The 26,796-nt window shown below is 45.2% G+C and overlaps 1 protein-coding gene across 13 annotated transcripts; it reads right to left on the bottom strand.

The window, feature by feature from the left end:
• Nucleotides 1–8: 8 nt before the first annotated feature.
• Nucleotides 9–26,796, bottom strand: Dscam2 (Down syndrome cell adhesion molecule 2). 13 transcript variants are annotated; one of them, XM_017240830.3, is made up of 21 exons: nucleotides 26,667–26,796; nucleotides 21,669–22,001; nucleotides 21,436–21,597; nucleotides 20,767–20,913; nucleotides 20,538–20,655; nucleotides 18,769–19,217; nucleotides 18,426–18,570; nucleotides 14,393–14,544; nucleotides 12,333–12,605; nucleotides 11,484–11,771; nucleotides 7,416–7,535; nucleotides 5,466–5,639; nucleotides 5,200–5,350; nucleotides 4,857–5,137; nucleotides 4,307–4,795; nucleotides 2,931–4,247; nucleotides 2,585–2,872; nucleotides 2,381–2,530; nucleotides 2,149–2,312; nucleotides 1,489–1,615; nucleotides 9–961 (listed from the first exon to the last, which is right to left on the bottom strand). In XM_017240830.3, exons 1-21 carry the CDS (start codon nucleotides 26,713–26,715, stop codon nucleotides 186–188), a joined length of 6,153 nt encoding a protein of 2,050 aa, XP_017096319.2. In that variant the 5' UTR covers nucleotides 26,716–26,796; the 3' UTR covers nucleotides 9–185. The 13 variants fall into 13 exon arrangements, with proteins under 13 accessions (XP_017096319.2, XP_043065575.1, XP_017096323.2 ...); XM_043209640.2 differs by having other exon boundaries at nucleotides 2,381–2,503; XM_017240834.3 differs by lacking the exon at nucleotides 11,484–11,771 and adding an exon at nucleotides 10,734–11,018 and having other exon boundaries at nucleotides 2,381–2,503.

Below are 26,796 nucleotides of genomic sequence, written 5' to 3'. Positions count from 1 at the left end.
CAGGTCGTAAGTCCAGGGCTCTAACGAGCTCCTTCGGGGGGGCCACACACCTCACCGTAGGCCAGGTCTCATGTCTGATCTATGGGGTCCATGTAGGTGCAGGAGATCTCGCCGCTGTCGTAGCCGAAACCCTCCAATGCCTCCATGGCACCACCAACATATTCACCCCCCCCATTGGCCGTATCCTATTTGGGCAGCGTGGGCGCTGTGAAGAACTTGGACGAGAGCATGGCCGTCGAGGGGTTGAGCAGGGTGGAGCCCGAGCTCGGGTGGTGCGGCGGCAGGTGGTTGCTGTGGTTCTGGTGGTGCGGTGGCTCATGCGCGGGCATTATCGAGGACTTGTGGGGTATGGGGCGGAACTGTGAGGAGGGCGGCATGCAGGCTACCAGGGGACTACCGCCGATCCCGTCCAGCCCCATCAGCTCCTGCGGCCCGCTGCCGGCCTCCAGCTGATGGAGCTTGGGCGTGATCAGGAGGGGTTGCTGTTGCTTCAAACTACTGCTGTTCGAGTTGGGGTTACAGGGCATGTTACCGTTACTGTTACTGCTACTATTAGTGCTACCCTGGACCTGCTGTTTGTGGAACTGTTTCTGCTGCTGTGTACTGATCGATGGCGACTTGACCAATGTGGGTATGTGGCACTGAATGGAGTCTTGTGATTTGAAGGTGCTCGATATGGACTTGAGGTTTCCGCCGCCCCGCGGCGATAGAATTTTGTTCGAATTGCTCGTCGATGGTGTGGCTGTCGTATTTGTGTTCATGTTCATGTTGGTGGTGTTGATGTTGTTGCTTGTGTTGTTGTTCATTTTGTTGCTGTTGTGGTGGCGCGGTGTGGTATTGGTGGAAAACTGATATTGCTGGTGATGATACCTGGAGCGGCCGCGGCGGGGCAATGATTTCTGTTCGGACATTGGTGACAGATCGGAGGAGGTGCTTGACTGTGCTCCATGGTAGATGATGCCTGTATTATCGAGGTAGCAACGGATCGGTGGATCGACGATGGTGGCGATGGATCGCAGCGCAGGCGCAGATGTTTGATTTCAAATGTTATTTTTTGTTGTTGTTTTTTTTTTTTACGGGGGAAGAAAAGAACAGAAGAATACAAAAGAATGGTGGGTTGATAGAAGAGTTCTCTGGCGGGTTGGCAGGTTGTGTGGCAGGGTTGGTGTGGCAGGGTGAAAAAAGCGCAAACTTATCGACTATCACTAACTTAGTACAAATTTTAGTCTTTGATGGCCTGATCTGGTCTTTGGTTTTTTGGTTTCTATGTGCTGTGGTGCTGTGTCAGTTTGGCCTACTACAGATATGTTATCGAGATATTGTGGTTTGGAAAGTGTTGGATTAGTCTAGAGTCTGCAAAAACAAAGCAACACAAAAAGAGAGTTCAGCTGCCAAGTCGCTAGATATCAAAAGACTTCTGGAGAAGCTTCAACCGGAACGGAAAACCAAAACAAATGCTTTATGACTCAAGCCAGGAACAGGACTTACTGTGCTTGATCTTGCCCTCGTGCTGATTAGAGGACTCCGTGCGGCTGGAGGTCAGCTGGTCCTGGTCCGACTCCGACTCCTCGCTCTCCGGCTCCGTCTTCCGGGAGTGGCGCCTCCGGTTCTTCGACTGTGCAGCACATGGAACAAAGCGGGAAATTAGTCTGGATCTGAGTATTCGAACTGGAGCGGATCGGCAGCTAGCACTACAGAAGCGCCTGGGGATGGAACGCTTTTCGAACAAAAGAAAGGGTAACTCAAGACTGGCGGGTGACATGTTGCCGGGGGGGTCAGTCCCTCGGGCATGATTACGGCATTGCAATTAACAAAAACAAAACCAAAGTAAACAATAGATCAGAAAACAATCAAACACGAGCAGAATTAAACAACATAAAAAGCACGTAGTTAGTACACTTAGGAAACTCTAATTGTCAGTCTGTCAGGGCGGCCGAAGGATCCATCGAATCCTTGGCCCACATTCCCCGCAGGTCAAAGAGCGACAGAGTGAGAGAGAGAGAGAGAGAGGAAGACAGCTAAATCAAAGAACGGAATAAACAAACGCACGATATTATGGAACGGTGAGGTCTGATAATAATTATGAATTGTCTTTTGTGGACGTTGGTGGTGGTGGTGATGGGTGGTGGTTGGTTGGTGGTTCAGTACCGCGGCTGGTGGTGGCGACGAGCAGCCCTCGGCCAGGGCCCGCTCGTGGTACATGAACGAGTGGAGCAGCGTATTGGCAGGACCTCCATGGTGCGGCTGCGACATGTTTGCAGCCCCCTCTGAGAGCTGGAAGGTGGCGTATGGCGAGATGTCCTCGGAGGTTTCTGAAAACAAAAGGATTCCCTGAACCGTAAGCAAGCCTGATCAAGTGGTCGTATGTCTAACGTCTTACCTGGAATCTTATCATTGTTCTGCATGGACACCTTGTGAATGGTGGCGTAGTACCTCTCCCTCTGGGCCGCCTCCGAGTTGGCTCGATTCTCCAGGGACTCCTTCTGGCTGTGGGCGCTTTGCTCTGCGAGCGGTCGTGCATTTTTAAGCACTGATCCAATTAGTAAGTCACTAAACGCCGACAAGTACTTATCCATATACTTACTGTTTCTGTAGCAGATGATGACCATGACGATGGTGCAGATCATTCCTGACAGCGCTGCGATGCTGGGAATCAGCAGGTTAATGTTTCCATAGAACACCGTTGTGCCTCGGTGGCCACGTTGCACGATCTCCGGTGGCGGTGGGTCCCCGTCCTTAGTCAGGGTCACGAAAGAGAACTCGGCACTCGACTCGCCAGCCACATTGTGGGCCTCCATGCGGAGATGGTACAGAGTGGAGGGCAGCAGGTTGGGAACCACCAGACGACGTTGAGGTTTCAACGCATTGGAAACTGAAAAGTCAAATATAGCGATGCTGGCATTATATCATATCTCTTGAAGAATACTCACCCATAACCCACTCAGCATCCGGATCGTCGGTCACCGCCTTGTACTGCAAGACAAAGTAAAGGATCGGACAGCCGTTGTCCGGCCAGGAGTGGAGACGGACCAGGAGCGAGGTGGAGTTGGGCGCCAGCAGTGCCGTGGAGGAAGGCTGACCCGGAGACTGGCCCTGGGTGCGGACGTGCAGCATAATGCTGGAGGGCGAGGGGCCGACCTTGTTCTGGGCACTCAGGTAGATCTGGTAGGTGCTGCCGCAGACGAGGCCCTTAAGCTCGTGGCTGGAGGCATGCCGGGAGAGCTGCATCTCATCGGTGTTGGCGTTGCCGCGCCTGTAGAATAGGGTATACCCGGTAATGGGGGCGTTGCCGGTGAAGCCGCATTTCCAGTGCATCAGGATGCTGCTCGAGGTGGCACTGGTCACGTACAGAGTGGGTGCCGCAGGAGGCACTTGGACCAGCAGGATGTGGGTCAGGCGATCAGTTCCGATGCCATTGTCTACCTGGCAGCTGTAGTTACCGCCGTCACCCAGCTCTAGGCTGGAGATGATCAGGTCGCCGTTGTCTAGAATCTGTGTATTGTGGTGGCCACCCTGGCGCAGCACCACGTCCGACTTGAACCAATCCCGCTTGGGCTTGCCCACCGCAGTGCAGGGTAGGGTGACAGTGGAGCGCCAGGGCCGCACCACTAGGCCGCCGAAGGATATGATCCGGGCCGGGATACGGTTGGTTGTAATCTGAGAGGCCACCCGAGAGCTCTTTCCCTCGCCCACCCGCGTGCTGGCCGTCACCCAGAACTGGTACTCCATATGGGGATGCAGACCCTTCGCCTCGTAATAGGCTTGCTGCGATGGCAGGCTGCGCTTCTCGTTGTTCAGCTCCTCGCGTCCGTTCACCACCCGTGTATATAGACTATACTTGGTGATCACCCCGTTCGGCTCCGTCGGCGGCAGCCAGGATATGTAAAGAGACTGTGATGAGCTCACCACCACCTTGATGTCCGCCGGCGCCTCCGGGACGTCCTCCTCGCTGTGGCAGAACAGGGGCTTCGACAACACTCCGTCACCCATTCGGGTGTGAGCCAAAACCTGGATACTGTAGTTGGTGTACTTGCGCAGTCCTGTGAGGACCATGGTCAGAGCGGTGGTCTTTCGTGACTCTACCTCGTCCTTGCTAGGTTGGATGTCATCAATAATAGGCTCGAAGACCAGCTTGTAGCCCTGCAGAAGTCCGTTCGTGTGGTAGATCGGAGGAGGCTGCCAGGAAACCTGCAGGGACTGTGAAGACAAAGCGGCACATCGCACATCCTCCGGCGAGCGACTGGGAACTGCAACGATATTAGAGTGTTTTACTTTCTAAAGATAACTCTATAATCCTTTAACTTACCGTCTTCCATGGTCTGGGATGTAGCTGGTTCCGAGAGCGGACCAGGCCCCACTTGATTGAAGGCCTGCACCACCACATTGTAGCGCTGGAACTTGGCCAGCCCACTCAGCAGCAGCTCTCCGTTTCCGCCATCCCCGTCACCGGAAACCGAGGTAAAGTTGTAGGCCGTGTTGCCCGAATTGGCCAGCTTGTAGCCCACATTGTAGCCCTGGATGTCACCATGTCGTAGCTCTGGCAGCGGAGCCACCCAGCTGATAAGCAGCTCCGTAGAGGATAGAGGTCGGGCGGAGAGATTCAGCGGTGGACCCGCCGGTCTCTGTGGTTCTGTGCGGACAATCAGCTCCTGGCTCGGGGCACTTCGTCCGGCAGAGCCCTCGGCAATCACCCGGAAGGCGTATCGCGTGGCTGGCTTCAGGTTCTCTATCAGGGCATTAAAAGTGGGTGGGTCCTTGACCTCCACCTGCTGCCACTGCTCCACGAAGAGAGCTGCTACAGCATGATTGTATTGTTATATTATAATTAGGGATTCATTACTATGAATGTTACTTACGATCAGCCTCGCGGAACTCCACCAGGTACTTCGATACGTCACCCGTGCCCAGGGTCTTCGGCTGCCACTTGAGGTTCACTGACCGGCTGCTGATCATTGCTGCCTCCAAAACGCTGGGTGGCTGCGGCGGTTCCTGCACCTGGAGCTGCACCAGCTGCTGATCGTTTCCATAGAGATTGCTCGCCCGGCAGAAGTACGGACCGCTATCGGTGGCATCCACTGTACGGATTTGCAACTCGGCGGAGACACCATCCGGCGTGGCCTCCTGCTTCACTGAGATCCTGAAAGTGAAGGTGACGAAGGATTATGGACATGGCTGGGGTGCTGCAGGGGATGCACTCACTTGTAATTGGTCGAGGGATTCAGCGTGTTCTTGCCCGAACGCATCCAGACAATGTTAATCGGCTTGTCACCGCTCACCGAGCACTGGAGCAGGGCGGTGTCGCCCTTCTTCACCATCACGGAGCGGGAGGTGGAGGAGAAGTACGGCGAGGCTGCAAAGAGGGAGCACAGTTGCCACTTTAATTACGAGCACCTCCCTCACGACTTTCCCCCGGGGCTTCCCACAGCTCCGCAATTAACCAAATTGCCACTCGCCGAGATACTCACAGTTCACTTTCAGCTGGATGACCTTTCCGATACCGGTGCCGATGCCATTGTTGGCCTGGCACAGATAGAAGCCCTCGCGATCCTCCTTCACGTGCTGGAGCAGCAGGGACCCGTTGCCCAGCAGCTTGGTAAAGGGGCGCTCTCTGACCTCCTCGTACTCGCCTGATTTGCTGCCTGTAAAGGGATATGCGACAATCAAATATTGTGCGACGAGAAGAGTATATTTTGGTTCAAGGAGTATATTAAAACCTTCTAATAAAAGTAAAATGGAAAAGGATGCAAACTGCATAAAATCTTAATGAAGCAAATTATAAATCTTGCCCGCTCCGACAGCCATAACTTTTCAGGTATTTGTCAGATTCTTGAGCCAAGTACCTTAAAAGATTTGAGGAACAATTCTCCATCAAACTGCATTAAATTCTCAACGCAAAATATTTTTTCCATTTTTGTCAATTTTTTCGAGGGACCCCCTGTGAAAAGTGGAGAAAACCTCAGGATCTTAAATCTTGCCCACTCCGATTGCCATATCTCTTCGGTTTCTTGTCAGATTCTTAAGCCAAGTACCTTGAAAGATTTGTGGAACAATTCTCCATCAAACTGCATCTAAATCTCAATGCAAAATATTTTTTCAATTTTTGTCAATTTTTTTGAGGGACCCCCTATAAAAAGTGGGGAATACCTCAGGGTGTAAAATCTTGCACACTCCGATTGCCATATCTTTTCAGGTTTTTGTCAGATTCCTGAGCCAAGTACCTCAAAAGATTTGTGGAACAATTCTCCATCAAACTGCATTAAATTCTCAACGCAAAATATTTTTTCAATATTTGTCAATTTTTTCGAAGGACCCCCTGTGAAAAGTGGGGAAAACCTCTGGGTGTGAAATCTTGCCCATTTTTTTCAATTTTTGTCAATTTTTTCTAGGGACCCCCTGTGAAAAGTGGAGAAAACCTCAGGATCTTAAATCTTGCCCACTCCGATTGCCATATCTCTTCGGTTTCTTGTCAGATTCTTAAGCCAAGTACCTTGAAAGATTTGTGGAACAATTCTCCATCAAACTGCATCTAAATCTCAATGCAAAATATTTTTTCAATTTTTGTCAATTTTTTTGAGGGACCCCCTATAAAAAGTGGAGAAAACCTCAGGATCTTTAATCTTGCCCACTCCGATTGCCATATCTTTTCAGGTATTTGTCAGATTCTTGAGCCAAGTACCTTAAAAGATTTGAGGAACAATTCTCCATCAAACTGCATTAAATTCTCAACGCAAAATATTTTTTCCATTTTTGTCAATTTTTTCGAGGGACCCCCTGTGAAAAGTGGAGAAAACCTCAGGATCTTAAATCTTGCCCACTCCGATTGCCATATCTCTTCGGTTTCTTGTCAGATTCTTAAGCCAAGTACCTTGAAAGATTTGTGGAACAATTCTCCATCAAACTGCATCTAAATCTCAATGCAAAATATTTTTTCAATTTTTGTCAATTTTTTTGAGGGACCCCCTATAAAAAGTGGAGAAAACCTCAGGATCTTTAATCTTGCCCACTCCGATTGCCATATCTTTTCAGGTTTTTGTCAGATTCTTGAGCCAAGTACCTCAAAAGATTTGTGGAACAATTCTCCATCAAACTGCATCTAAATCTCAATGCAAAATATTTTTTCAATTTTTGTCAATTTTTTCGAAGGACCCCCTGTGAAAAGTGGGGAAAACCTCTGGGTGTGAAATCTTGCCCATTTTTTTCAATTTTTTCTAGGGACCCCCTGTGAAAAGTGGGAAAAGCCTAGGGGTGTGAACTTTTTTCCACTGCTATTGCCATATCTGCCTAAGTTTAAGTCAGATTCTTAAGCCAAGAACTTAAAAATAATTTGAACAATTTCTTATCAATCTGCATAAAAATCGGAAAGTAAAAAATTAAAAAAAAATTATTGCATTATTGCATGCAGTAGTTATGCTTACCTGTAGCCTTTTTCCACACTATGCTGGGCGTGGGTACACCCTGGGCCTGGCAGTGCAACATTATGTGGCGGTTGCGCTCCACATTCGCGTCAACGGGCTCGACAATCCAGCGCGGCGGCACTACGGGGCGGATGAGTGATGGAGAAACAATCGATTATCATCAGAGGTGGAAAGTAATTACTGTCGCAGAACGAATGATTCAAATTAAAACTGCTAAGACATACAGAATAGTAATGGTTCTTAGAGATAGATAGATAGGTGGATAGATAGCGAGAGAGAGAGATATAGAGACAGAGAGGAAAAGTGAAGATTTGTGGCAAAGTAAAAAACGGCAGAAAGGATTTCTTTTTGTTTTACGTTCTTTAGGTTTCCATTGTGCCTAGCACAAATGTAAAAAATGGTTGAATAGTGGTAGCAATATAGTAGGAACTTTTCAACTAATATACAAAAGGATAGCATTTGCCATTAGGTGGTTTGCTCAAAAAATCAAATCCAAAAATTAATTTTCACATATGCAACTGAGTCAAAAATGGAACAAAAATAAACGTTGATTCTCGTCATATTATTATTTCAAGTTTAGGATGAAAATCGTTTAGGATCATCGACGGGAGAAATTAATTAATGCGGATTGTTGGTGTGCAAGGATTTTATTTGTATTTCTCATGGATTTTTTCGATAATTGAAATCGCTTTGTATTTTTGGGTGGGAAAGTGTGGATTATTTTTCGCCACGCCTCGCTGTTCTTTGATGGTTGTTGTTGTTGGAAAATAACAAAAAATTCGCAAAAAAAGGCTTAATATGCTCTGGTATATTCGGCGCATAAATTAAATAACAAAGGCATGCCAGAAGCGTAATGGAAAATATATATTTGCATAGAAATTATATGGCGCAACATAAATCGAAATTGTGTGAGTTTAAAGTTGGATTGGACACGCAGCTAACAAAACACGAAAAAGCCAACCAATAATACGGGGATTCCCACATAGCCATCTGGAGAGCCTTTAACAATCGGCCATTCCATGGCTCACGGCCCCAATAAATTATAAACTGTTTACTTAGCAGCTGCATTTAATTGGCAGCCTTTGTTTGTTTGTGCAGCTCTAACGAAATGAAAAATATCAATTAAAAATTAAGCCCGAACAAGGAGCAAATAATTGGCGCTATAAATGAAATTAATAATTGACCCCAAGGCCTGGTATTAATTAAAATAATTTCTGGTTTAAATATTTTCGGTGGGGTTGTTTTGTGGGGGCGGGCGTTTCTAATTCGTAAAAAAATCGTTGCACACAAACAACAGCCTGGGAGGGTCGAGGATGGAGCATTAGAAAAATAAATAAATTAAGTTTGTGGAAAATTGCTGGACAAATAAAAATAATGGCAATGCCAGCCAGGACATTCTCCAGACTGGCTGATGAAATTAAGTGGAAAACCAGAGGAGGGAAACCTAAAACCAGAAAAACCCAAAACGAATTAAGACTGTAGAGAGCTGGGATCTGGACTTGAGAACTCAGCAAAATGGAAAACAAACGGGTAAAGCAAGCAAATCATAAATAAATGGAAATTAAAATTCATTTGTCACAGCACTACGCGCATGCAGCTGGCACAAAAATTGCAAAAACGAAACAACCCAAAAAAAAAATTTCTCTACTATGTATGTACAGTTTTCATGCAGCAACAAAAAGTGCTTTCTGCACAGCACTTGCTAGCAAAAAAAATCTAAAAAAAATGTATATTCATGCACAACTAGATTAGCAAATACTGCGAAGCTTTAAGTTTCTTAACCACTTTCGTTTGGTTTCTCCGGTTTTTGTTATTTTTTAATTCGTTTTGCTCTGCAATTAGATTTAGATTTAAGCGTTTTTCAATCACTCAGACCCACACACAGCCACAGTCAGCCTCACTCAGACACACACAAGCACAGGGTGAAAGTGGGATATATATAAAGGACATATACAGGATACAAAGAGAGAGTAAGCGTTTAGAAAGGCCATAACCAAATTGAAGCATAAGCAGCGCGTGTTTCATTGCGTCTTCAGAGGATATGTCCGCACTCATACTTTAGCTTCTTGGATTTTCTTTAATTAAGCACACAGCACATCGAGCAGGATATATGTATATATAGTAGTTTGGAGGTGGAGTGGAGAGTATAGAGGAGCTGCAAGTCAGAGGAGCAAAAATGAAGAGAAGAGCCGGGAAGAGCAGAACACAGCAGAGCCAAAACAAAAGGGAATTTTTCTGTATTTTTTCTGGCTTTTATCCTGCAACGTAGACGGCAGCAGCCAAAAAGGATATAAGCGATTAAGGCAAATGAATCTTAAAGCAGCCCATCTTTCCATGTTTATGCATGAGTATTTCTATAAATTATAAATTACACAGCTAATTGCGAATGCAGTGCGTCCTCCAAGATAATGCCCATAAAGATAATGCCAATTCCGCTTAGAAAACGCACTTATTCGATATATATATTTCTATATAGCCCGACTTGATGTGTAAGAAGCCATTTAAATGATAGAGCAACTTAAAAAGGATATATACTTATGCTTTGGTTAGATTTTTGTTTGGTTTTGGTTTACGAAGCGGTTTAAGAAGCAGTGCAGTTAAAACGTATTACCTGGTGAGACGGTTGTCAAAAAAACCCACAGCGTGCCAAAAGCGACTTAAGGGTGGCGGGAAACTCTTAATTGTAGATTAGTTGGATATTTTGTTTCTTTTAGGGGGGTTTAAGCGGGGCTTGTTTAGGGGTTTGGTTTGTTTTTGGTTTTTTTTTTTTTGTTATCAAGTTAGAGTCAAAAAATCAAAGCACCTTTAGTTGAGGGACTTTGGGGGCAACGTTTAGTTACTCTGAAGCTTACTCAACGAGCTCCAAAAAAAGCCTAGTTTCATTTATTTAGTTTTTTATTAAAAATCAACTCAAAATTTATATCATCAACAACTGAAAATACCATTAAGAAGCTCGTCTTGAATACATCAGCGGGAAAGCAAAAAGTTATTGAGGGGCAAGTGAAGTTCGCTTAGTCAAAATGGGTGTTAGTATTGTTATTTTTGTATGTTGTTTAATTAATGGTGGAAATGGTGAACAGAGATATAATATTGGAAAATTTTAGTTTAATAAAATTACTCAACAATGTTTTTAATAATTTAGGTAAGCTTTTGATTATTCAAGATTCGAAATCAATCAGTTCTTGGGTAAGACACTAAAAGCTCTTTCTTAACATTTTTCTTTTAAATTTTAATAAAATATTTAATTTAAAAAACAATATTATATTCTCTGTTCTTGTGTTTATCAGTGTATTTCTGATGGGTACGCTAGTACGCTACCTTTGACCTGCAACAGGGCCGTGTACTTGATCTCCGCCGCCGGATTCTTGGCCACGCACGTATACTCGCCAGAGTGCGTGGCGGAAAGCGACGGAATGCTCAGCAGCGAGCTGTACTGGTCTAGCATGGTGACATTGGCCCCCAGCAGGTCCGGCAGCGGCTCACCGTCCTTCAGCCAGATCAGCTTTAGGGGCGGGTCGCCCCGGGAGACCCCGCAGACGGTCCGTGTCCGCATGCCCTCGGCCAGGCCCTCCTGGAAGGCGAACGGTTCTATGCTCGGTGGCACTGCAAGAGGAAAGATCGGGCAAGAAGGGTTAACACACTCTCCCTGGTCACTCGTGTAGGTCCCCTGGCGACTCCCCCGATGGATTCCCACGATGATTCAGCAGACTCTGGATTCTGTAGATTTGTCAAATTGCAAACACTTGGTATTCGCAGTAAACCTTCGCAGTTTTGTTAACATGTAATTCGAATGAAAACGCTACTTAATCTTGTACAAACATTCCGAAAGTGGAAACATCATTTACAGAGGATAGAAAGGATCGTATATATATATATGTATATATGATAAGCTAATGAATGGTTTTGCTTTCGAGTGGATGTGTCTTACATGAATCAAAGTGCATACGAAAGGAACATAACTACTTGCAACTAAAACGGGATTACGGATACGGCAAACAGGATACTGCAATACTGCAAATTGCAAACTGCAAACAGGGGTTACAGGACGCGGTTCGCTGATGTGTTTACCGTTGACGAGCAGGGCCTGCGAGTTCTCCACCTCGGCTGCCGAGTTTCGCACCACACAGGAGTAGTTGCCGGTGTGGTCGCTGCCGAGATTCTCGATCACCAGGATGCTATTGTACTGGTCCACCTGCTTGACGGACATGTGCTGGGTGGGGTCGATGGGGCGGCCGTCCTTCCGCCAGTTGATGGTCAGCGGCAGGTCGCCCTTCACCACCGAGCAGGTGAGGGAGGCCCGGTCGCCCATGTTCAGCTGCAGGATGCTCGTTTGAAAGGGACTAACCTTCGGCGGCACTGTAAGGGATCAGCCAGGAATTGATGAGCCAGCGGCAAAAAGGAAGCCCAAGCCGAAGCCAAGAACCGGCAAAAAGGTAGCGATTTATGAAAATTTAATCAGCGCCGAGCTTCATTAGGGCGCGAATTCATTAACATTAACACTAATGGAGAAAAAAGGGTCCCGGCTTCGGCTTCCTTTTTTAATTTGCAAACTTTTAAGCTTAGATTATTGCGCATATTTAATTACAGCGGGGAAAAGCAAGAAAAAAACACACACACACACAGTGGGCTAAAAGCCAAACAAAACCAAAAAATGAGGAACCCGAAAAATAAAAGGTTGGCCAGAAAGGAGCAACTTGGCCAGAAAGCGCCATAGGAAACTACTTAGTTTGCTGTTAATAATTAAAATGCAATTTTCACTTCGTTCCGTTGTTGTTCGCCCTGGCCGATGTCATCTCATCTCGTGGGTGAAAGCGCTCTGAAAGAAACCAACCTCGACCTCCTTGTTGGTCTTTTTTTCTCCCCAGTTTCCCCCCATTTTTTTTGTAGGTTTTTGTCGACCTGACCCCACATACTAACCTATGACCGTCACCTCGCCGCTCCGCCTGGCACTGTGACCCTGTTTGTTCCTCGCCCAGCACGTGTACACGCCGGAATCGGAGTTCTTCTGCACCGGACTGATGGTCAGCGAGCCATCCGGCTGGACCCTCTGCCGTATGTCATCCGGCAGCTCCCTGCCGCCCCTCTCCCAGTGGATCTCCTCGATGGGATACCCGGCCACGGGGCACTTTAGATTCAATGTCTCGCCGGAGACGGCGGTTACCTTCGGAATCAGTCGAATATACGGAAGACCTGTGGAAAATATACAAAATATATAGAATGAGTTATATAGGGAGGATAGCATATAAGGATAAGATACGAGGGGGTGGCTAAATGCTTAACAGATTTGCGCACACGTTGCTGTTTTAATAATGCAGTAAACAACTACAACTACAAAGGGGAATAACTTTAGAGCGATGAGCAAAAAACACTGTTAAAAATATTTAAAATTAATTATCATTTATATCTATCAAAAAGACAATTAAAAGACAAACACTAAACAATCCTTTTTACTAAAAAAATATCCCTTTTGAAACATTTATAAAAAAGTACAAAACATGTCATATTTTATTTTAAAAACGTTTTAAAAGAAGGTTTCTTTCTTATAATATTATTTTTTTGAACACAACAGGAAGCAGAACACAATGTAATATGCATATCCTGACTCCTTCCACTCCTTCCCGGCAAAACACTTTTCGGGATCGTGGAAGGAAGTAATGTCCTGGCAGAAACTGAAGGAGTGCTATGTACATTTATATACATACTCGTACGGCAAGTACGGCAAAAGTTTGCGGCTTGGGCTCTCCGGGTATGCTTTTTTTCTGCAAAATATGCATAATTTTCGAGCATGTCATACGTGGACCGCGGCTTACGACGGGGGACGCTGAGAGGAAGGATTTTTGTAATCACCGCCATTACCAAGTCGCGCAATCAGCGACATCGCTGAGCTTTAAACTAAATGCTGATGGTAGAAGTGGGATTCATTTCCTCTTTGTTGGGCAAACATGGTTGAAGGGTATGCGGAAATTGTCAAAGGACTCGAATAACTTGTTCCTCTTGTTTGATAATCATGGGACTTCAGAGTGATTTAACTTTCCTTGGCGTTTATTTGGTCACAAAACGAAGTTAGGAGGTTTTTTTTTCTCAGCAGGGCATTAGTGATTCGTTGATGGATTTTTCTTTTACAGAATTTACTTGACTTTATTTTTCAACTTTTTCACTGCAAAACTTTGTAAACATGGCGCAGTTTTTGCCGCTGCTCTCCTCCTTTCTCGTCTGTTAGTCCTTTCGTCCTGTGTGTGTTTGCACTCCTGCCCCCTTGTTCGTGCAATGCCAGGCAACGCCATTTTGTTTGCCTGGCGACACAAAAATATTTGATTTCTTGCAAAAACAAGGCAGATGGTGCGCGTGCTGCTGCAAATGGGGGTAGACAGGGGGTTTTTTGTGTGTAAGGGGCAGAAAGGACTGCAACCAGCCGAGAGCCATGTTGAACAAAAGTGTGCGCCTCGAACAACACTTCACTGCCTGCTGCAAAGGCACAAAAGGAGAAGGCTCAGCGGGAAGGGTGGCTGGATTTTTGGAGGATTCGGGCCAGGCATGGAGGACACCGAATCTGGCCAAACAGGGAACATGGCAAGCGTGTTGTAAAACAAAATAAAGCAAATGTAGGCAAATGCCAAAAAGAAAGAGCCCCGAGCCCGAAAAACGGAGGACGTTTAAGTGCATATGTAAGTAGCTGGCCATATTTGTAGAGTCCACAGGGAGAAAACAAATGGAAATGTTTTCTATTCATTTAAATTAATTTATCAAAGGGAAAGGATTTCTTTTAAGCAGGGGACTCTTCTCCTTACATCTGTCAGCTACTTATGATTCTTTTTAAAACCTTTAAGCTAGGTTGTTAGGGATAAGTACAAATGTTATCTTAGAGCCTATTGTAAGAGACTATTTATATTCAAGGCCAATAAAGCCTGTACCATTTAGTATTCCCTCTGTGTATTTCTATATCTAAGTACCCCGCTCAAAGTGTGAATACAACATACCATAAATATTGAGGCGAGCGGCATGCTGCACTCGGCCCGCCCTGTTCTCGGCAATGCAGGCGTACTCGCCACCATCTTCCACCATGACGTGGCTTATGTTAACATGACTAATTACATCGCCATGCACAGTGATATATTGCCCGATCATAAATCTGAAACGACAAAAAAAGAAACAGAGATGTTTTTGGATGAGAGCTGAAAAAACACATTAATATTGGCTTTGGTGCGGGCGTACGCGGCGTATGCGCAATGCGTTTTCGTGTGTTTTTCGAATTGTTTTGTAGTTGCCGCTTCTGTTGCATATTTAAGCGGGCTACACTACACTATAGTGGTTATACAAACACACACACACACACACAGAATCATACACGAGGCACACTTCAAATGCAGCCTGACCCAAATCCTTTTTTGCCAGAGGCTTCATTTTGTTTTTTGTTTTTCGCATCTGCGTGTTTGTTTTTTTTTTTTGGTTGCCATATTTAGGCGTAATGAAGGCTGTCAGTCGAGCTGTCGGGGCTTAGCATAGTTTCCATATTGCTGTCAATGTCATGTGCCACGCCCACGCAGCCACACCCATTCCTAGCGCCCACACACTCATACGCTCATATACTCATACACCCTTAAGCGGTTGCGACTTCCACTTAATGCGGCCGTTACGTCTCAGCTGAAATAATGAGGAAAAAAGGATTTTATGAAGCGCTCAAGTTGGCATTAAGTTTCTGCTCGGTGGCTGGCTCGTTCATTTGCTCCTTTGTTCGCCTCTCCTCCTTATTGGCACAGACATTAATTACAGGCAACATTGTTACGCATACGCCATGTGGCACAAGCCCCACTCGTACAATCGCACACAATCGGCTTCTGTGGCATCTTGTATAGTAAAATACGGTTTCGTGTGTGTGCCTGGAATTGCGATCTAAGCCGGAACAGCCAACCGTACAGCCGGCTCATTAGTTTGCGGCCCTTTCGGTGGCAACTTTTCAATTGGCATTACGGCCGGAGTTGAATTGAGTTGAAGCCGGAACAATAATGGCGCGGAAGAGCCAAAGTAATTACAATTTTAATTAACTTTTGCAGCCGGCTCGCCATTTCTAACTCGAATCGTGAAACTCGGAGCTCGAAGCTTATGAATGCATAAGCTTTTTGGCCAAGTCATGCCGAAAAATCTTTACCAACTGCGGTTGGCCGGGACTTGTAAAAACAGAAACTGTAGTTAAATGAAAATGAAGCTGGCCCACATACAGGGACACAGGGACACTGAGTCGCAGTCCTGCAGGACTGCACGACTGCAGAACACTTGAGCGCATTGAAACAATGGCTGGGACAAAATTGCAACAAAGTCGCACACATCCGCATCCTCATCCGCATCCCCTAGCCGGCTTAAACGGCATTGCAGAAGTTTAAGTGTGTGTGTGGGTGTTTGAGAGTGTGTGTGTGGGCAGGAGGAGAGTATAAAACGCTTTTGGCTGCAACAATATAAACCTAATAGCTTGGCGCGGCTTTTGTGTGCTGTTTTAGCTGATTGCAGTGTGTGGAAGGGTGGCTTAACTCCATCCAGTCAGCCAGCCAGGCAGGCAGACCGTGAGCCAAAAAAAAAAACCAGAGTAAGAATCCAATAGGTGCCACATTGAGTGGCAAGAACTTCTCCCAGAGTGGGGTCAAAAGTTTTTGAAAAAAATATGAATTTCAATTTTGGGGGAATCGAGTTTGCACTCCGATCCCAATCAGGATAGTTTTCAGCCGACAGATTAGATTTGGCTCGAACTCTGTGAAAAGTTCAAATCCTTAAGGCTCCAAAGAGGTTCCCATATTCTAGGCTCACTCTAATTTACCCAAACACAGGTAGATAAAGTGCCTGGTTGCTGCTTAAACGCTTTCTCATTTAGGCCAAAATTACAGCCGTTACCATAACGCCTGCAGTTGTAGACAAACGCATCACGCATACACGCCTTCGTCGGCGTCTTTGGAGCCAAGGATCCACAGGAAGACGTCTTCGTTGACGTCTCCGCTTGTTGGCACAGCCACATTTACATTCACACACTCACGCACACATACATAGGGAGGGAGTCCTCTTGCCAGGACCTGAGCTTGTGCCTCCGCCGCAGACAAACTTTTGAAAATGGCGTAAAATGAGCGTTTGAGTGTTGCGTTACCTCGTGCGCGCAATCATTTAATTTCCGCCCCAAGGCGTCTACAGGGAGGTCCTTCCCTCCTTTGCCTCTTCCTCCGGCCCCCTTGAGCTCCTGGCTGTCTCTGTTTGTGTGCTGTCTGTGTGTATTAAATAAATACACTTACCAAGTTGATATACCTTTAAACCGAATAATGTAAACCACTTAAAACTCGGCAATAACAACGCAAACAGCAACTGAATTTATGCGGATGAGGATGCTGATGCTGTTGGTGAAATTAGGTTGCCGGAGACGCCAGGATATAATGCCTGCGAGGCATTATGTGTCAAAATTGTGTTGCTCAGATAACTTTTAAATGAAAGCCATCGGCGTCTGTAGGAAACTTTCCCAAAAGCAAATTTTCACACCGACCACACACACAACACATAACATACAACATACAACAATTTTTGTAATCAATTTTGCCTTGTGGTCAAGCTCTCTTCCGGTTCCCATTCTCCAAAGGAATTTCCTGTCTCAGGACTAAGCGAAAGATGACCAATCGAGCCGAGCAAAGTCATCGACTGACTTAATTTGCTGTTTTCGCTTCAGGGGTAACTAAAAAGGTTCTCATAGTTTACGTTTTAAATACTCCACTCTTAGAATATTTATTAAAGATATATAGAGTTTTAATTTATAAATACTGGACTTTAAGAAATTACAAAATATTATTTAGTCTTCTGCCGCTTTTAAAAATATTTATTTTCTGACTGCAACATATTGCACAAATTTTAATTAAAATTTGGCACAGCTGGGCCACGCAGGACAACAATCAGGACACGGCTGCCTTGGTTTTTATATTGTCCTTCACTTTATTGTCCCTTTTTTTATTTTTCGCATCACTAAGCAACAGAAACTGTGAATAAAAAAGAGCTGAACTGGATGGGAAAAGCTGTTTTTTAATCAACAGTGGCCGGGGCGAAAAACTTTGACTTGCAAATCATTACAGACGTAACTCAACCAATTAGTGGCAGCTGCCACTGCACAGATACGGATGTAGCAGTGCTACAAAAAGGGGCAAGGTAACTGACTGCCTGACTCACTATAAAAATCAAATGAAATGCCGCTGACAATGTCGGAGACCGTAACGGCAATCAATCGATTCGCTGTTGCAGTTTATTTGTTTTCCGTCAGCCAACAAACTATTTGCAAAGTCTGGCAGGATTCAATTTGATGTGGCCTCTTCGATTTTATTTCTAAACCAATGCAAATGTCAATGTCATTAAAGAGCCGGGCCGAAACGACAGTAATTTAGTTGGCAATCGTCCAGCTAAAAATGCAATTAAATGCGTAAGGCTACTGGCTTTCTGCAGTCGGCCAGGCTTAATTAACAAATAGAAAGCCAAAGTCGAAACCTTGGGCCAGACACAGACTCGGATACGAATACGCCAAAGGATACAGATACATTTACATTTACAGATACACTTACAGTCCACAGGAGTGAATGAACGCTGGAGCAGACGCTGGATAAGGACGACCCACCCAGTCCCAGCCCCACAACCAGCCAACCACTTTTGTAGGCGCGGCAGTCGGCAGCCACTTTCTATATATGTGTATATGTTTTTCTATATATTCGTGGGGCAATGTTTTTGAAAGGAAAATGCAAAAAAAAAAAAAAGGAAAAAAGAAAAAGGGAAGGATATGCGAGGGGAAAAGCAAAAAGCACACACATACACACAGACACACAGAGAACGGAGTGCAATAAATGCAACCGCAGCCACAGTCGGGAGCCGCAGTTGAGATAAATTTTTTCAGAGCGCCCGCAGCGTTGCCATTGCCAAGCTCCATGGCCCATGCCCCAACCCAGTGCCCCGTTCTGGCACCAGTGCCCATTCCCCTTACAGCCCCTTTTCAACAAGTTCAATTACCTTCCGTTTGATGGCAGCGGAAATCCGTCCAGTGTCCATGAAATTTGCGGCGTAGGATTGCCGGCAGCGGAGCACTTCAGGCTCACAGCTGGGCCGGGCTGCAGGGTCTGCTCGATGAAGCTGTACAAGAGCACGGGTGGGGCATCTGGGAATGATTTAAATTGTGTGTGTGTTTTTTTTTAGAGTGTATGAGAGAATGTGGAAGAGGTGGCATTAATATTTTAAACTGTAAGCTGGTGGCGTTTTTAGAGGGAAAAATGGTTTATTTTCAAATCAGGAATAAAATGTCGTTTCGTAAACCTTTTTCCCCCTCTGTTATCCTTTCAAACTCTATGCTACTCACCTCCTAGTTGCAACTCCGCGGTGGCCTGGAATGTATCGCCCTCGGGCCGTCGCACCACGCACTGATACATGCCCCGATTTTCGCGGCTCACACGCGGCACCACCAACGTGTCCTCGACCCGTCCCGATGACGGCAGCTGGCGCCCGTCCTTGTACCAGAGGATGTTCTGCATGCCCACCGGACTGCCGTTGCTGGTCACCAGGCAACGAAACTCCGCGGTGCCGCCCATGTGGACGCTGAGCACATTCGGAGAGATTTCCACCTGGATGGGCGTGGCCACTGTCAGCCGGAGCTCGGCACTAGCCTCGCCGCCCACATTGCTGGCCGTGCACTTGTATACGCCGGAGTCCTCGCCGGTAACCGCCTCGATGGCCAGGATGGGACCCAGTAGTCGGACCCGGGGACCGCTCAGCACGGGCAGGGGTCCAGCTCCGTTGTGTGTGTACCAGCTGGGGGAGATGGAAAATTAATGTGCATCAGACTATTGTAAATCGAGTCCATTAATCGCGATTTTCAATTGAAAACTACATATATTGGAAAAGGGAAGAGCTGAATAGGATTCTGTGGTTATGGCAATCTATTTCAGTATTCGATGTGGTCTGGGGAGCTGTAATTATTCAACAGACTCCTAAAAATAGTACTTTATAAAATATATTTAAACAAGAATTGAAATTCCTTAGTTCTAGTCCTTTTGATTTATAATTGAAAACATAGCATACTTTTTGGGGCTGACGGAAATTAATGGAGTTCGGCTTTTGTGCAACTGAAGCTCATTTATCAGAGGGCATCTGGTCAAAGTCAAGCATCTCATCCATCCGACGGATGGCAGACAAAGTTTCTGGGCAATATTGAAAGGGGATTTTTATTGGAACTACGGCAAAGTCAGCCAGACGAAGTTCAAGGCCTGAATACCTTTGCTGTGCTTTATCTCGCTTTTCCCGCCCAGTCCCTCGCGTCTGCGGCCGCCTTTGTTTAATGTTGCATTAATCCTTTGCCTCGCTCATTATCCTCGTCCAGGCCTGCCCCTCTGCCGCTCTGCCGGCACTGTTGTATTAATTATGAAATGACTACAATTCTTTTTTTTCCGCCTTTGTTGCTCAGCACAGCAATCTATCTATATGTGTAGCCAGCCATGCCACGTTTCGCTTATAGATTCTTTTGTTTTCCTCTGTCAGCAGTCTGACATTGCCCCGCCCCCATACCGGGCTTCTTGTCTGCTTATCAAGGCGTAATTATGGGCGCACATACGCTAATACCTGGGCCATTGTTCCGCAACGGGGCGTATACTTAACGTTGCATCACTCATACGCCCCGTCGGCCGTCGAGAAAGTTAGCTAACATTTCAATTAACTGTAAATGTATGTATACAGCCGACTAGTTGGACACATTTTATAAAATAATGTGAGCAGCAGAGCTTTGACCTCGGGGCGGTTGTTTATTTATTTGGCTGGGAAGCTAAATGCTCTGGCCGCACATTTTATGGCTCTGTGTGCGTTCCAATTAACCCATACCCTAGCAAGACCACACAACTACAGAGGGAAAAAAATATTAATCAAAAAATAATAAACATTCTTCTAAATAAGCCTAGTCTCTTAGTTTTTAGACAGTGTACTAATAACTTATAGCATGCATGCACGGCCAGGACCTGTCAACGTCAAAAGTTTCGCCACAAATGTGTGCTAAAGCTCTCGTCGGCCCAGAGCCAGTGACTACAGAGATGCCATCGATTTGCAGCTGCCCCACCCATACTCTCATACTCCCATACACACCTGTATTCGGGCGAAGGACAGCCCTGGGCGACGCACAGCAGCACCGCGCCCTCGTCCTGTGACACCTGCACATGGGCCGTGTGCTCCACCACGCTCGGCGAAATGATGCCGCGATGCGCTGCGGCGAAAAATGATTGAGATAGAGACACATCAGGTGATGCGACGGGGTGAGAGACGGGGTGAGATCAGGTGAGAAACGGGATGCGGGATAGTGGTTCGGTATACTCACAATTAATACGCAACCGGGTGGGCGAGGACACCACCACTTGGCGGGTGAGGCGGTGCATGCTGCGGCACCGGAACGACTGTGACTCGTCGCTCTCCTGCAGGTTGTGGATGAGCAGCTCACCGGTGGGCAGGAGGTGGAATTTTCCATCTGCAGGGTAGAGAAAGCGATATTTAGAATGTTTTCAAAATTAAATCTCTGCCAAAGGATAATCGCAGTCTTGCTTAAAATTCCCTAAAACACTTTCCAGACATCAATTGACTCTTTTTTTCCAAATCTCCGCAAATACTCGACCTTTTTGTATAGTTTTCACCTCTCAAGAAGGGACTCTTCTTTCTGTGGCAGACAAACTAGAAGTTGCACTCCTGCGAAGAGTGGGTTAAGTCAAGCCAAAGCGCCCGTCTCAAATTGCTAAAGGACAATGTTAATTATGCACCAAAGGACAGGACTGGGGGACAGAGGACAGAGTGGTGCAGTTGGAAATGGCAGTTAAGCAGGCAAACATGTGAGGCAAATACTGCAAATAAACAATGCACTTTGTTGGCTGCCACAGGGACAAGGATGCAGACGAGCTCGAGTCGAGTCCCCCTCTAGTTTCGTATCCTTTCAGTTTCGGCTCTTCTGTCAGCGGCAGAAGGACTAAGAGACAGCGTATACCCTCGGGTTACTTACCGCCTTGCAGCGAGGGATAGATGTAGATAGCGGGTTCATGAACCCAGGAGACGACTCGTACCAGTTCCTTGACGAACGTGGGCACCACGCAGCGCAGGATGGCGGTGCAGCCGCGCGACGCCGACAGGACCTCCACATCCACTTTGTAGGCCTGTGCCACGACTGTGCCGACGAGAGATATGAATTTTAATATCCAACCACGCCCATTGGTATCCCCCAGCCATCCAACTTACCCGCCCTCACTTGCACATCCCGCGATACGATGCGTCCCACCGAGTTGCTGGCAATGCAACGGTAGATCGTGTTGTGAACATCCTGGTGGTAGGCCGCCGCCGCGAAGGGCATCAGGACGAGGGTGCCGTTGCGCAGAACCCGCCGCACCCCGTGGATCTCGGTTACGGCCGAACCGTCCGCATGGACCCAGTCGATCGTGGGTTGTGGGCTGCCGGAGGCGGAGCAATCCAACCAGCCGCCGGAGGAGTTCGAGAACTCCACCCGCCCGGGGGGTTCCATTACGAAGCCAGGACCGCGCAGATGCGCTTCGAAGGGTTCACTGCAGGTGGTTTCTGGAAGGATAAGGATATGTTTAGGTTTAAAAGTGAGATAAAATGTGGGCTTTAATTTTATTTGAGACCGAGGAACTCTTCTAAGGATATCGATTACTAATATTTATGATTATATTTTGTGGCCCATTTATTTTTTATATGAAGCATTCATTTTCAGGAATCGTATATTAAAATATGAGATACCATAAAACAAAAGCAATAATCTCTGAGGTATATCAAGGATTCATAAAAAACAGAATGTCCTTTCGGGTGTGCAAATCCCCTAAGATCCTTTGGCTCTTTAATAAGCATTTGCATTTCTTTTTGTTTCGTTTTTGGGCCAAGACATTGTCACAATTTTTTTTCATTTTCCTGAAAACAAACAGATTTTGTTCTTATCTTAAATTAGAATAACAATTTCGTCTTTAGCTGTAGCGGCCTTTTCCCTGAGGGCCTGCCCACTTACGTCCATGTATTTTTGTATATAATATATATATATCTTTTTTTTGTGTATATATGTATGTACGTATTTATCCAAATTGACATTTCGCTTCATATTCCACATGAATGCGCCATCCGGCTGGCTGTCTGTCTGCTCTCCCTGCGGCACTGCTGTGCAAATCCTTGCAACTCGTTCAATCTCCAAAAGGACCTGCTCCGCTCCTCTTTTCTCCTCGGCCCCCACTCCCTGAGAATCCTCGATACCTCTTTCGCCCGCCCCCCTACAAGTCATTGTGTCTGCAATTAGAGTTGTTTTTTGTTGGTTCTTTTTTTTTCCTCCTTTTTCTATTTTGTTCTTTTTGCTTTTGTATGGTTTTTTTTTTTTGTTTTGAGCCTGGCCAACGTTTTTTGTTTTATGCTCGACAGCATGGATTTTTATGTAACTGCTTTCTGGTTTCGTCTCCATCTCCGCCTGTCTCTGTTTCTCCTTAACTTTCTCCCTTTCTCCCACCCATTTCTCCGAGACGGGGAAGCTTTCGTTTCATTTCCTCCCGTTGATTTCATGGTTCTCCCTATAGCTATTGCTACTCCATTGGATCAAAATCACATATTACACAAAAAAAAATATTAATTTCATCAATATTTGTTCAATTTAAATTGAACTAAAAACCCAAAATATTTTCAATTCTTATCTCACTTTTATGCCTTGATTTCGTCACCAATATTAATTTCTTGAACCATATTTTTAGGTGTCTTGGAAATTTTTCAGATTTTAAACAAGAAAGCTCTTAACCCACAAAATATAACACCAAAACAGAATTTAATCGTAATTTATTAACTTTTTATTAAACTAAACACTTTATTTTAATTTCAATTGTAAATAATCTGCAAAAATTTCGTCACGAAATATACTCCTTATAATATAAATTTTGTTTAAAAAAGCTTATAGGCTTTTCAGAATGAAACTTTTGAAGGAAAGAAACTCTATGAAATCTTATAATGCTTCTCTTTAAATTTTAAATTTTATTTTTACTTTAAATTTTATTTTTATTCATTCCATATTTAACATTTTAATGAAATTTTGTGTAATCCTCAAACTTTAATTCATTTTTATAATTTTTGTTATTTATTTTCTTCTTTATTTCCCTCCGTGCAGCCCTAACTCGTGGTCCAGCACGCGGATAAGGACGATGAGGCCTCTGCCAGGCCATAAAATTATTGCAAGTATGTCTTGAGTATGCTCGGCACTCGTTTCTCATTTTTCCTTTATTTTTTACGTTTTTCTTTTTTTTTTTTTTTTGGGAAAGGGTATGTTTTACGAGCTTGAGCCTTGGAGCAAGATCCCATATTAGTAGATATGTGTGTGTGTACATATCCACTTGAAGGGGTTTTATTCTTTCCTGCAAAAACAAAAAGTCCACCCTCTTTGTGATCCTGTGCGTGTGTTTCGTTCTTCCTGAATGTCCTGTGGGTGTACTTTGTTCTAACTTTTTTTCTCCTTTGGGCCAACCCGACATGGTATTTGGCCTATTGCAATGAATGTGTAAAGGCCCTATTGGCCAAGTTAATATTGTAAGTGGGGGTCTAAGATATTAGCATTTTAAAAACTAATATTCGAATAAAAGCTCTCCCTACTGGAACGTCCCTTTAGTTCGAAATTCAATTCAATTTGGTAGCCATGGGGATTGAAATACATTTGCATCACCTTCTCCCTGTTGCAACAATTGTGTGCTGCCAAATCAATTGCAAGTTGCAACAACACTCCTCGGTCACTGAAAAAGCGCATTTCGACTGTCTCCATTTGCCGCAAATTTCTTCTCCAAATTGTTTTCCCAGCTCGGGTTTCCCAGCTCGCCAGTACCTGGCACCCCCGACATGGAGCTCCATATATGTATGAGTACATGCAACTGCAACTGCCGCCGGCACCCTGCCACATGCCACCGAGCTCCCCCCACCCACATCCTCTTTGGCTCGCATTTCCGCTCGTTTTGTGTCGTACATTTCACTTCTTTCACTCCGAATGTGTTTCCCGTCCACTTGTGCGAGTCTTGAGGGGTTACTTTGCCCGGCTTCTCAGACATTATTTCTGTTTTCAGGGTATGTGTGTTGGGTATTTTTTATTTCCCTCAACTTTTTTGTGGTCCTCGTCCTCGTCTCCGTGCTTTTTTCTGTGTTTGGATTATGCCCTTTTGGCACTTTTTGAAATTATTTCGTAGCCTCCAGGCGGACGTGTGTATGTGATGCAGTGTCTCCGGATTTCAGCCGGCACTGCAGTGGTAATATTTCTAATGGATCACGATTCCCAGTCACTGCCTTTAAAGTCGCACAAAGTCACACACCACAAGGACTTTAAGGTCCTGTCCTGGCCAAGACTTTCAAGCGGAAATGGTGGGCAGAGCTTTGTAAGCAATCAGCTCGAAAAATACAGGAAATTCAATTTTTATGCGAAAAAACAAGCGGCAGGAAGGCGTGACCCAAACACCCAGCAAAGATATCGACTCAATATTGTTTCCGCAACAGGACCAAAAAGGCGGGCAAGACGAAAATAAAAAGAAATGAAAGGAAAACTTGAAAGAAGTTAAAACGTTTACAGACCAACGCGCAATCCCACAGCAGCAACAGCCACAATAGCAACAAAAACGGCCCAGAGCCGAATAATAATTGTAAATAACTTGATTTTGTTCCTTGGCTGGAGTATCAGTAAGATGTGCTCCAGTTGGCCCAAAAAGCACACAAGAAATAGAGTCCTAAAGGATCCAAAAGAAGGCGATCCAAATGTTTTGTTAGCGGGATTTTATTTTAAGCCAAAGAATGTTTGGAAATGGGGAATAAAAACAAAAAGTGCAATAACAAAGTTAATCAGAACCGAAATATAGTCTGCTTTATAGAACATCATTAATAACTGTGCAGTTTTTTGGAAAAGTTTAGTTCGCATCTGGTGAGCATTTAACTTGAAACTTTCTTTCTTTCACTCCATTAATCCTGAAACAAATTAAAGCGTTTGTCATAAACGGTTTAAACCATAATCAATCATAGTGCGCTGCAAACTTTTCCCTGGCCATAATTTTTCATAATTTAACCATCAAAATTCTCTCTATCCCTTGCTCCCCCGTACATCTCACGTAGCTCTAATCGGATTTGTGCTCCCGATTTTATATAGGGTATTATATTTTATGTTTATCTGCATGGAAATGAAATAACAACACCCAGCAAGCACCGAAAAATGTGAGCCATCTCTCACTCCCCCAGAGCTTAGACATTGAGCAACAATTTCATTTGCATATTTTTCATTTGCTTTCCAGACCGGAGTTATCCAAAGGGGGGGAGATATATATATATATTTGGATATATATATATGGAGGATACGTGAAATATCTGTGTGGCATTTTGATAATTTTTTTTTTTGTTGTCAAGGGGAGTCCTCCCGTCGGTCTCATCGAATGCCAAAGCTAGGCAATGAAAATTGGAAAATATCACATTTCCAAAAAAGGTTTTTCCCCTGTCCTGTGCACAAGGATATGCTCCTGCTTCTGACACATTTCATTAGGCTGCCCCAGACGCAGCCACACATCCTGTGGATGGAAAGTCTAGTGCAAAAGGCAGTGGGGCAGGGTCTGTGTGGCATAAATTGACGCCTGGTTTTTATCATAAGGCAATTTCATATTATGTAGGGCCTTTAGTTTGGCCGGCACTTTTATGGTCTCTGCTCCATAAAGCCACCAAGTCATTTGCACTTAGTTCTAAGTCTAGAGTCCGGAGTCCGGAGTCCAGAGGTCTGAGTTTCAAGAGATAGATATCATAAATTATGGCACCTCCTTGCCACTCTCGTATGAATCACCATAAATGCGAGTCTGAAGATTTCGCTTTGCATGATAATAAACCGAGTAATTGTCCAGACCCCGACCCGGATCGGGGACCAGAGTTTTCTGGCAGTTTCTCCGACCTAAGTCCGACCAAATCCCTCCAAATCCTTTTGTTTTACTCGCAAGACTTAATAATAAGTTCCGTTCCGAACGCGTAAGCCCAAATCCCAAAAAAAAAAGTGTACAAAAAAAAATGAAAGAAAACACGCCGACAGCTGTTGGGACTTATGGCAACAAAAACACACTTTGCGGCGCGTGCCGAGCGACTTAGGAAAGCCAAAGTCGAGGGAAACCCTCCTGAAGAAAATGCCGGCAGTAGGCAGTCGGTAGTCGGCTGCCGGGCTTAAGAGTTTTTCCGGCACAAATGCCGGGATTCACCTACCGAGATGGAGCAGCAGGAAAATCACGAAAAGGCGGCTACTAATCCACATGTTTACCGGCTTCTGTTTTGATTTTATTTGATATATTATTTGTATATTTTTGGAGCTTAGATTGATGAGCTTTTTTTTTTG

This window comes from Drosophila bipectinata, chromosome 3L (assembly GCF_030179905.1).
Source record: "Drosophila bipectinata strain 14024-0381.07 chromosome 3L, DbipHiC1v2, whole genome shotgun sequence".
Lineage (NCBI taxonomy): Eukaryota > Metazoa > Arthropoda > Insecta > Diptera > Drosophilidae > Drosophila > Drosophila bipectinata.
This window is presented reverse-complemented; position numbering and strand designations above follow the sequence as displayed.

Coding starts and splice junctions, on each gene's coding strand:
- Dscam2 (XM_017240827.3), bottom strand. CDS start 26,715: ATGTGGATTAGTAGCCGCCTTTTCGTGATTTTCCTGCTGCTCCATCTC. Junction 20,656..20,766: donor CACCCGGTTGCGTATTAATT/GTGAGTATACCG, acceptor TTTTCGCCGCAG/CGCATCGCGGCATCATTTCG. Junction 4,793..4,856: donor GGAGTTCCGCGAGGCTGATC/GTAAGTAACATT, acceptor ATGCTGTAGCAG/CTCTCTTCGTGGAGCAGTGG.